At 42.7% G+C, this 12,145-nt stretch overlaps 1 protein-coding gene across 2 annotated transcripts in view; it reads left to right on the top strand.

Annotated features, from left to right (window-relative positions):
- Positions 1-10,943, top strand: part of FREM2 (FRAS1 related extracellular matrix 2) — a 162,769-nt gene extending 151,826 nt beyond the window's left edge. The window contains exon 24 of one of the 2 annotated variants that reach the window (XM_059378217.1): positions 10,878-10,943. In XM_059378217.1, coding sequence (XP_059234200.1) covers positions 10,878-10,916 — 39 coding nt within the window. In that variant the 3' untranslated portion in view covers positions 10,917-10,943. Of the gene's footprint in view, positions 1-1,127; positions 7,638-10,877 lie in introns of those variants that run through there. The other variant, XM_059378216.1, reaches the window with a different exon arrangement.
- The last annotated feature ends 1,202 nt before the right edge of the window (positions 10,944-12,145 follow it).

Consider the following 12,145-nt stretch of genomic DNA (forward strand, 5'->3'; position numbering starts at 1 on the left):
ATTTTTTAAGATTTTATTCATTTATTTGACAGAGAGAAAGAGATCACAGATAGGCAGAGAGGCAGGCGGGGGAGGGGGATGGAACAGGCTCCCGCTGAGCAGAGAGCCCGATGCGGGGCTCTATCCCAGGACCCTGAGATCATGACCTGAGCTGAACGCAGAGGCCTAACCCACTGAGCCATCCAGGTGCCCCGGAAACTCTGCTTTTCTTATTCAAAACTTCCTTCCTGTTGACTTTTCATGACTATCTTTATTAGAGTGATCTTGGCTTCAGAAAAGAAGTGTGCACAGCTCATAAATCTCCATTCTCAAAGATTTTATAAACCAAGAAACAATATCCTAGCCTAGCGATGGATGGTAAAAAGACACAGGCGACCCTAACACTGGGCAGACAAATGAGACAAATTCAGAGTTGTGTTTCCACGGAGAATCCTTGGAGGGGCAAGTACACCTTTTAGGAAATTTCCTGAAAATTGTCCACACCAGAGGGGCTTCAGACACAGTATCTGTCTTCATTCTAAAGAAAGAATCTTAAAGAAGCATATTTGTTACTTGGAATAATTTTTTAAAATGGTTTTCACTGTTAATTCTCAAAGCATTAAATGCCTTTTAAATCCTGAAGGGTTCAGAGAGCCATCAGAAATTCCTTCTTTTCACAAGCCCTAGAAAAGCAGAAAAACAGACCTTTTCTATGGTCTCCTATGTAAATATGCAGCCAGACGTACTGGAAGAGAGTCCTGAGAGTCAGAAGGTCTGGGTTCTAGTCTTGCCTCTGCCACTAACTGGTTGAGTAACATTGGCACGTTTCAGCACTGGTGGATCCTTCCTTACCCATTTTTCAGATGAGTAAGTTAAAACCATGTGACAGCTCCGACATTCTATGGCAGCAAGTCACAGATTGCCAAAGATTTACTGGCACACACTCCTTTGAGAGTCACACAAAATATTTTAGAGTCCTTTACACAAAGCCTTGCACGTACTACCCACAAAAAAATGTTTAGTGTATTAATTCTGCAGTCTAGAGTAAATTCTCAGTGATTGTCTCTGCCATTAATTTCTCTTGCAGGAGTCATGAATTAGGTTGGTGTGGTATTTAATTTTCTAACAAATAGAGTTGCATTTCCTAGGTTGCCCTGGGTCGGGAATGGTACGTACACACGATCTACACTGTAAGATCAAAAGACAACGCCAATCGAGGCATCGGCAAAAGAAGTACCGAGTACCAGCACCACTCCATAGTGGGTCCAGGGAAGCCAGAGGCCACGAGCCAGAGCAGGAAGAAGAGGGAGATCAGGAGCCCACCCCCGCTGGCGTGGGACATAGGTGCTGACAACAACCGGGGAACCAACATCCAGCACATCGCCCTGGACCGCACCAGCAGGAAGCAGGTCCCCCAGGGGCGAGTTCCTTCTGATGGCGTCCTCCCTCGTGAGCTCAACCGGCCCAGCTCTGATGTCAGCCTGGTCACAGTCGTTGGCAGCATCGCCGTGGGGTTCCTCACCCTCTGCCTCGCTGCCATCACAGTGATGATGTGCAGAAGGAGGAAGGGCGCCAGGAGGAAGGGCGCCCTGAAAGGCTCAGGCAGTAGCAAGCCCATGATGGCCCCGCAGAACCACCAGGGAGACAGCTCAGAGGTTTGAAGAGCATCGCTGGATTCAGCCTTGGCCTCCAGTGCCTTAGAAAGACAGTGGAAACCCAAATGCTTCTGTCAGTGCCAGGGAATTGGGGACTTCTTTTATGAAGCTTCTCAGAGGACCTGACTGTACTAATGAAATTGGATATGAATTCTGTCTACTTTTTCATGCATCAGAGAACAAATGCAGACCACAAACCATGCCTTTCCTCTGACTCCAGAGTCAGCAACAATGTATTGGTGGGTATACATAGCCATCCATGGACTGCCAGGAATGGACTTCTCATTTTAGGCATTTTTCTCTAAACAGTGGAGACAAATCTATTCCAAGGTGCTGCAGACTCTCTCAGAAGTTGAAGAGGAGTCTCCTGTTGCTATATGAGCATGAATCTTGAAGGTGCAATTATCACATTGTTTATTCATTGTATAACAGTTTATTCCTAGAAAGGCTTTCATGGATAGTCTGCACAAATGATAAATACACTGTTTACAATGACAAGTTTTCGAATAGGTGGAGACAGCATGGAATTATGATCAGGGGTGGCTCAACCCGTCATTCACCTTTCCTACTACATGGGAGGGAACGGAAGGAAATATAGAGGGAAGGAAGTCACTAGGTTGGATTTGAATTGTTTTTCATCCTCATCAGAGCCTCCCTGTTTTACTTGCTTATTTAACTTTAAATTAAACCAAAGAATACGTTAAGTCTGGAAGAGATTGTCGAAGACTTTCCTGTTATATAGTGAGAAATAGTCGAATTCTTGCATGATAGTATATCTCATGGGTGCTCAACATTTGTGGGAAATGAGAGGGTTGGTGGCGTTTTGATGATGAAGAAGAAATGCTATAGAGTTAGATTCACATTTATAAGACAATGTTCTTTAAGAACTGAGCCTAGATGTTTGCAGTATTGAACCCAAAATTATGAGAAATATCATTACAGGTGCTGGAAGGAGAAAGTGGTATTTATTAATATAATGTGTTTAACCAAAGTGCCTCTTCTACATCACGGAAATAAAGAACATTCTGACAGATGATATATGAGGTTAACCATCAGAGGAGCATAATCACACAACAATGTCCAGAACTTAAATTGGCCATAGGACATTTCATTAACCTTCTAATCAGCCTCTGGGCCAAAAATGGGGACCTCTGCCCCTGTCATTCCAGAGATGGCCTTGGAGGCACAACCTTCTTTGATCCAGGAGGAGAGCAGCATTCTTTGTCATATCCAGTTCAGTGAGCTGACACAGCGAGGTCCCTCTCAGTATCTGAAAACATACCATGTGGCACTGCTCACAGTGTTAAAAACCAGGAAACTTAAGTGAGTTGCTTGGCAAGGTTCCCATCACCCTTCTGAAAAAATAGACTCTCTCCAAATGTCAGAAATTTCCGTTGGAAAGGGAAGGAGTAGTAGTCCAGTGACCAATCTCCCAAAAACTAGTGAACGTATTTCAAGCAAAAACAGGGTCAGGAGAAAAAGAACTTTACTTAAGGCTAACTAACCCTCATGTGTTACCTGGAATCTTTTCACTTTTGTCCATAGTCTGGCCACACTGGACGTCCTAGCGGAATGGACCTCATCTGGTGTCCGTGGGCACCAGCCATCTCTTTATTAAAAAAAGGAATCTACGTTGGTGCTGAGAGAGAGGTGAAAAGCCTCTCTCCTTTTGGGCAGCTCTGCATTTCACACTCAAAGTCTTTCAAAGAATATGGTAGACTGGAGTCTCCTTCCATTGGGGAATTTATGGATATCACCCCAATAACTCAAGGGCCCCCCAAAGGACTTATATTAAGTACCGTATAGCCCGGGAGTTCATTTGTCAAGCAAACATGAATGCTTTCAACATTATCCCCTTTTCTTCTGCTTTGCCTTCTGGCAGATGCTTTGCTACTTCTTTAGCTACCTCGTAACTTGTCTAGGAATGAGCATGAGTTAAGCCGCTTCAGTGAGCGTGTGGACTTTTCATGACTTAGCACTGGGTTCAATTCAGTTAGACTGTGGGAACAAGTACTTGCCGTTGCTTTATGTTCCTTCAGTGGTTTAGATGCCTCAGAGCCTGACTCTTGCACAGTCTTGAGCATCTCTGTCACTGAATATAGTAACATAGTAATATAGTAATATAGTGAAGCCTCATTACGACAAGCCTGTTTGGAGCCTTTGGGCCACACTGGTTTTTATATCAAATTTCACTCTGCAATGTGTTTTACTAATGAGACTGCCATATATGAATTGGAGGGCTTATAAAACACAGAACATGTCTATCCTTTCCTAACAAAGATAAGTTTCTTCCTCTCTGCCCATTCCCTCTCTCTCTTTCTCCCTTTCTCTCCTCTAACTTTCCCTTGAAAATAGAGTCTGTGGGGAAAAGGCAGATATAGCTTTCTTAAGTGTAGAGTGCTTGGATTTCAGCATCATCTTCCTTTTATCTGTTTACTTAATGTGTGATTTTATATACATTAATCTTAAGAAACTCTTTTTAGTGGAAAAAAAAGATCAGCGAAAATGTTTTATTATTCAATAAAACAGACCCTTTCCCCCAATATTTTGTTTTTAGACAATTATGCTGGTATTATCAGCACAATTTCATAAAATAACTTCCCATAGACAATAGGATATAAGCTTTAATAACTCCTTAGATACCCAGTAGCTTCTGACCCTAATTAAAACTATATAATTGAAATTGTATCACACAGTAAAACCCAAAGCACAAAAATATATACGAAGCCTTAGCGGCTCTCCCTGCATATGAACCACAAAGCATTACAATACATAATTATGGTTTTAATGATGGTTTTATTTATCCCACTTCATTCCCTCTCTTAACATTTACTAAATGCTCACCTAGGACTCACCACTTTGAGAGATTACACAGAAACCAAGATGCCCTCCCTGGTCTCCAGCAGGTTCTAACCAAATGTGGCTCCTCCTTTAGACCAGAGGGATCAGCATTTGCATTGGGTTCTGCCCTGGACCAAGAACAAGCCAGGCGTGTCTGTGAACCACAACTTAAAACTCTCCAGAGCACTGACAGTGGAGTCCACTGTCTTTCCTCTAAAAGAATCCCACATTATGGGTCATTGTGATCACAGATCTAAGGTAAAATATTTCAGATCAATAATTTAATGGAATTGCCCTTTACAAATCTACACAGAAAGGGCACATTGCAGGGATGTGGGTAGTCTGGCTTATTCTTTTCCTCTTAATGGAAGACAGGCCCACTTTATTCCAAAGATGGGATATAGCACATAAACTCTTGTTCTCATCCATTAATGCCCCAACACCTCTTGAAGTGCACCCTCCCACAAGCATCCACAGCATTTGAACAGTATAAATGGTGGTCAACTAGAATTCCTCCGCCATTCTACTGCACAGCATTGGTGACATGAAGGACCAAGTACAAAAGATGTATTTCTATCAGCGGCCAACAACTTCTTTATCAGGTCATCACACCTCTTAGTCTTTTCCAGGTTACCAGCTCCAAGGTCAACTTTAACAATAGAAATGGATCTGCAGAAAATCATAGAGCCTCTCATATAAATCCGCGCTAAAGGGTAAAATAGTCCTAGCTTGAGAAACAATAAAGAAGCAATAACAGGAAAATGTAATGACATTTAAATTTTTAAGGTTGGAAATTTGATTACTGCTGCTATTTTGAAAATACCTATTTAGTTTTGATTTAGAAACCAGTTTAGTCCTTTAAAAGAAAAAGAAAAAATAATCCCTTAAGATGCAAATATTTTACAAATTCGAAGTTTACATAGTTGTATTCATTTAAAAGCAAGGGAGCGCTGATTCTTTGAAACTCTTTCATTTCTTCTAGCCAGGAGAGCAATAACAAAAGGGAGAAGACAGGTGTCTTTACTAACTGCAGGGCAAATGGTGAATAGAGCTTAGGTGTTCAATCAGTCCTAAGGCCATGGCTTAGAAATGTGTAATTTGGTACAGCAGTAGAAGTACGACTAGTATCTGACAAGCACATACAGACACATTTACGTATACAAACAACCAAAGATCTCATATCTAGAAAATGACGATCCTAAATATAGTTTTAGCTGAAATGGTCCATATGGAGATTTTCAGAAAGGTCAACAGAATGGTCATTTGTGTTAACATACTATTGTGAGATTTTCTTGGACATTAGTTTCAAGGTTACTATGTTTCCTTAAGATTTTTCTTCGACTTGATTCCAGTGTTCCATGGTTAATGACAAGAATTTTCAGAAAATACCATCCATAGGTTCAAAGTTTCACTCACTGTCTATTTCTCCTTTAGTGTTAAAAATGGAAGATCAAGATTTGGGTAGTTATTTTGCTTTTAATAAGAGATTCTAAAATAGAAGTGTGCAGCATTTTCCTACAGTTTTCACCAGGAGGATTATACAGAAACTTCTTAGATAAAAGAAAGCTGGTTCTCTCTTGAACTAAAGTTGATACAACAAACTACACTAATGTGAGCCTCTCTCAAATTTAATTATACCGGGAAAACCAATCAGAATATTGAGTTGGCAGCCTTTAAAGAGTTTTACCCTCTTCCCTCTCTTTCAAGTACATTTGTTAGCTTTTGCTGGTATCTCTGTGTATTTTTTTTTTTTTTCAGTATTGTGTTTTAGTTAAGAGCAACAACCAGAAGAAGAAACCACAATGCTGCTGCAGCAATGACATCTCCTTTCCTTCCTTCCCTCCTCTCCCTTCCTTTCTTCCTTCCTGGCTTCCTTTCTGGCACAGACCATCCTCTGATATTTGTCTATCATTCCTCCAGTAACGCTTCCCTTTTAGTTTGGAAACCATTGCCATTTTCACTACAAAATTAACATTCTCTTTCATCTGAAAGCTAGTAAGTGAGCCCAGCATTTGTGCAGTGTCCCTTCTTTATAAAATGTTAAGGCTTTTGGCTGATGGAAAGAACTCCCTTCAAAAGATCAAAAGCATCATTCTGAATAATGTAATGACAATCTGTGCTTTGATTTTTCTCTCAGTGAAGGTTCAACACTGACATTTAAGACACACACACAAAAATCCCTTTAAGGGTTTAATTGAGCAAAAGTAAAAGGCCAGAGATCACATATATGAAGTTGTTTTGCATGATTGAATACTTTGCAATGAAATAAATGGCAAAACAAAAAAACTGTTAAAATGTTAACAGCTTTGAAGTGTTTCAAATTGTAATTATTAAATGTACAATGTTCCTTTCACTATTAGCCAGATGTTGCCTACCCAGATTGCATGATTCCTTGAATACTCTAAGTGAATCACTACTACAGATATTTATTTTTCCAATGTTTGGATCTTCCCTTCACATAAGAATTGTCAGTATTGTGCCTTAGAAAATAAGAAAGAAAAGAGAGAAATGCAAGTTTTTAAGAACTAACATTAATAATAAAGAGCATTGTAATACAAACCACTTAAAATATAGAAAAGCAATTACTGGTAAGAATAAAAGATAATTTCTGTAAGGGCCCAAATTAAGCACATTACAAAAAGAAGTACAAAGCTGAGTCTCTTTCTGTGGTTCCAGGAATTCAAGTTTTTGGCAAGGTATTTTTAAAGCCCATTTGTCTCTGAAAGAAAACTTCAGCCTGGACAAGGAGTTGTGTGTTTGATAATTGTATTAAGTGCCTACTTCCTTCCCCCAAAGTCCTCCAAAAACTCAGTAAATTTATATTTATGTAGCCACTGAGTGACATATCTGTGTGTAATGGAATTATTTGCAAAGCTTACTGGCCTTTGTGATTTTCCCATGGGAATTCTTCAAAAACTAGCAGGGTCTAGTTTTTGTTGTTATTGTTTATTTACTGGGGTACTTCATGTTTGCTGGATATTGAAGCTTATCCCTGGGAAACCAACTATGCCAATAATTTGGAACCATTCAGTCTTCTATCCACGTCTAAAATAATTCCTGCTGCCACTTGTGTTGCATAACTACCACTGTTTTCCTTCAAAATATATCACATGTTTAATATAAATAAAGCCCATATAAATATAAATCTGTTAACACGGTCAAGTTATTGCGGTTCATTCTTCAACTTTATTTGCACTGAAATCCAAGAATTCGTGTAGTCTGCAATGAGTGTCCATTAACTTTCGTTCCAGGTCTGAAGCCTACGCTCCTGCAGGCTTCCAGAATGGGACCTGTGCTCCCAGCACTTCTCTGATGCTTGTGGCAAAGTATGTCGGCTCCTTACCAGGATCAACCCACAGAATCTTAGCATTTACTCACCAGGTGTAGCAGGTGCTGACACAGCCAGAGGCCTGTCAGTGGCAATGTATGCTTAAAGGAAACCACATACTTAGGCGAGTAATTCTGTCCCAGGAGCAGGGTGTCTAGATCCTACTACAGGTATGAACCCCTGCCCAGCTGCACTCATGAGGATGAATCAACTAATAACGGATGAATCCATTGCTGGGGAGCTGCCCTGACAAGGTAGACCAGTCGCCTTTATGTAAATTTCCCTCAAATCAGTAATCATTTGATTTATTATATAGTCAGATTTTTAATAGGTGGCCACCACTGTTTAATACCAGAAGGAAAGGCAAGGACAGCGTCTTAGAGCTGTTGAAGGATAATCCCAAGAAAAGGGCCAAATACACAAGAGAAGTTAGAGTGGGGGACTGGGGGAGGAAATGGCCATGTTATAGCAGAAAAGCTGTCATCAGCTACAGAAATGAGAGGCTCAATCCATCTTCACTAGAGAAGATAAGAAAAGAGCCTGTGTGCTAGGAAATTTCCAAGCCGCTAGGAAGAAAACCTGGCTTTCAGGAAGTTAGGGAAGGGGTCGGAGGAAGGGGTACCCAGCCACACCTGGGTATTAACTAGGAGATAAGATCTCCCTGCCATAAAGTCACAATCACCCCAGGCACCCAATTTAAGGGGAAAGTCCCCAAACCAGAATGAGGGAAGGTAGACCTGACTGGGGGCAGGGAGATGATCAGAAGCAGAGTTGGGCCATTCTGAACCCACACAGTACTGATCCCCAATCCCAAGCCCCCACCCAGCAGCCATGCCAGGACACTGCTGCAGAGGAAGAGCGATAGCAATTTTTGAAACTCCTGCTCCCTACAGACTGCAAAGCATTTCAAGATGCTAAGATCTCATCCTGGAAATTTAAATGTGACTAATGGCAAAGTGGTTAAAGGTGGTAGAGAAGGCGGTCAGGCAGAGTAAGATTATATCCAAAGGACGATGAGGCAGGTCAGAGAGGATACAGGGTACTCAACAGGGGGAGAACATTTGGAGAAGGGCGTATGCAAAAAGAGGTACAAATATTTTCCTAGGATTTCCTCGGAGTTGAAACTATTCAGAAGACAATGAGTTCGAAACACATAGGCTGCGCGACAACATACAGTGGCTGTGGCCGGACACGTTTCTGCCCCTTTTGATGAGGACAGAAGCCCCATCCGCCTGCACACCTCACCACCACTTCGCTTGAATTCTAAAGAGACCAAGCACTAAATCAAGAGGCACTGGTGATACTCAAGTGTGATCAGAGAAGGTCTCAAAGGCAGTGGCCCAAATCAAAGAAGTTTTGTTGGCAATTTACAGACATATGATTTTCTGTGGATATGACCTATATTATAGCTGCCTGGGTAGCTCAGTCGGTTGAGCATCGACTCTTGGTTTCAGCTCAGGTCCTGGTCTCAGGATGGTGAGATCGAGCCCCGTGTCCGGCTCCACGCTCCGTACAGAGTCTGCTGGAGACCCTCTCTCCCCTTCTCCCTCTGCCCTACTCCTCATTCTCTCTCTAATCAATCAATCATTCTTTGAAAAACAACAGGTATCTGCTCTGAGTAGCTGAATTAGAGAGAAGTACTTTCTCTATGGAGACGAGAATCCCAGGCTCATGACTTGGTATTTTTTAAATGTAAGTTTTATTATTATGCCGATATGACAAGGCCAAAGGATCAAGAAACAATTGCCATTGAAAAGAAAGCTTAGTATACTCACAGATTCCAATGGGAGCTGGTACGTTCCACAAAAAGGGCCACACACAGGGATGCAACAGGGTCAGTCATGGGGCAGAGGGAACAAGAGAAAGTGTGGGTGAGAGCCTTTCTTGTAGTTTCCATGGGCAGAAACAGCCAAGGAGGGATTAGCCAATTTGAGTAATTTCAATGGGGTCTAGGGCATAGGGCTGTCCCTAGGTGTCTGGTACCTGGCCTTTGGGGGATTGGGCAGATGGAAAATAGCCCACAGAGTGGGAGCAGATAAAGAGGGCAGTTGGGATAGGGTTTCTGGATTGTTCGGTTTGCCTATGAATCGCACAAATCTCTAGGAATTGGCTAGCCAGTTTTGAATCTTAGAGGCAGAGTTAAAGTAAACAGAAGAAGAGCCAGGATCTTTTATCTAGACCCCAGGATATTTAATTATACCCAAAATCAGAGAAGTAAGAACAAAGACTTTGAAAACCAGGGTCAAGTTTTGTGTAAGAGAAGTCCTGACAGGAAGAGAAAGGTCTGGTAAAAACCTACCTATTCTAGTACCAAGGGTCGTGGGAAAAGCGGGTTAAGAGAGAGGGAGAGGCTGGAAGGCCCGTGGGGAGGGGAGGGCAGGGATTACGCAAGAACCAAGGGGGATGTTGCCCTCCCCTACCATTTCCCGTTTCAGACCCTAGAAAGAGATCGCCTCTCCAGGGATCCCTGTTCCGAGGTCAGGCACAGCCAAATACACCCAGGGACCAGTGTGTTCGATCTCTTTGTATTGGCCCAGCATCTGGAGGGCAAGGAAAGCTTGGGGCAGCTGAGGACTGTGGACCCACAGTCTGGAAAAGCAGGAAAAACACCTTCGGGTCATCTGTGCTTGGGGATTACTATGATCCAGGCCTGTGTCTAAAGAGATCGGATTCTTCCTTCTCTCTACGAGGTCGTTTGCTGTTTTCCTCCTCTGTGGGCCTTGACTCCCCTCCAGCTCCCCTCCCCCAAAAGAAAAACAAACTTCACCCTAAGGAAAGGGGGGCGACTGTGTTTTGAATATTGTCTTTGGCAGTCACATTCCAGGAGAGCTGTGACCTTCCTTGATTCTTCTATGCCATTTACCCCCAAAACAGTTCCCTTCGGAGGTCTCTTTAGCCAGCCCTTAGTAACCATACAATAAATGACCTATGGCAAGCTGAAGAATTAATGAGACAATGCAGGAGGGATGGAGTAGTTTGAATCTCCCAGAGAACTTTCAAACCGCCATCTGCACAGGGCACCTGGGTGACTCAGTGGGTTAAGCCTCTGCCTTAGGCTCAGGTCATGATTTCAGGGTCCTGGGATCCAGCCCGCCTCCTGTCGAGCTCTCTGATCAGCAGGAAGTCAGCTTCTGCCTCTGCCTCTGCCCTTCCCCTCCCACTCATGTATGTTCTCACTCTCTCAAATAAATAAATAAAATCTTTTTTAAAAAATGGAAAACAATTAAAAAAACAAAAAACAATAAAAAACACACACACACAAGAACCAAAAAACAAAAAAACAGAGATTCTGATACAGCTCTCAAACCCCATTTCCACACTAGCGGGATGGCCCTAGGGGCATGCCAGCAGCCTGTCTGTTTAAAAAAAAAGAGCTTCTAGTGAGTGAGAGAACCACGACTTTAGGGAGAACCACTAGTTTAGCATTTGGTGTACATTGACAAGAAAGATTTGCACTTTCAGGGCAATCATGGAAACCAGAAGTAGTAAGTGTGGGTTTCTGGAATAGGGTAGGAAGTGCGCTCACAAAATGTCCTTGTACATGTAGGACCTGCCGGCTCAGGTGACCCTCAGTGTCCAAGCATGTGGTCAGTCACTGCACCACTCACTGCTCAGCTGTATGGTCATCTGGGGCATCTGCATGACAGTGTGACCTCATCGACTCAGATTCTGGCTGGTGTGAATGAACTGAGATCGGTTTCTGTTCCCAATTTTTGTTAAAATGCAAGTATTTAGCTTCTCAGGAAAAATAAAATGAGTGCTAGAGTTAAAGAGTCACTAGACTCTACTGAAAAATGTATTAACTGTGAATTGTCCAGAACACATTCCAAGTATGATAAGGTCTCATAAAAAAAGGCAGGTTACAAAACCAAAGGCAGGGATGCCTGGGTGGCTCAGTCGGTTAAGCATCTGCCTTTGGCTCGGGTCATGACCCCAGGATCCTGGGATCGAGTTCCTCATCGGGCTTCCAGCACAGCAAGGAGCCTGTTTCCTTTCTTCCTTCTGCTCCTCCTGCTCCTCCTGCTTGTGCTCACTCACACACACTCTCTCTCTGACAAATAAAATCTTTAAAAACAAAACAAAACGAAAGTCAGAATGTGATCCCTATTTTACATTTATATGTAGTTAATATCTATGCGTTGACAGGACGTGTGCGAGGGGAGCATGTGGAGGGGATGGAAGCAGAGCCGGGAGCATGGGATGGGGAGTGTTATACAGGAAGACCATGTGCAGTGAAAAGGAGCGTGAGATGGGTGGGGAGCGTGTGTGCATGTGTGTGCATGTGTGTGCTTGCTCTCAGAGTCCTGGACACGATGAAAAACTCCAGTGGGCCCCCACACTT

The sequence above is a fragment of the Mustela nigripes genome, chromosome 15 (genome assembly GCF_022355385.1).
Source record: "Mustela nigripes isolate SB6536 chromosome 15, MUSNIG.SB6536, whole genome shotgun sequence".
Lineage (NCBI taxonomy): Eukaryota > Metazoa > Chordata > Mammalia > Carnivora > Mustelidae > Mustela > Mustela nigripes.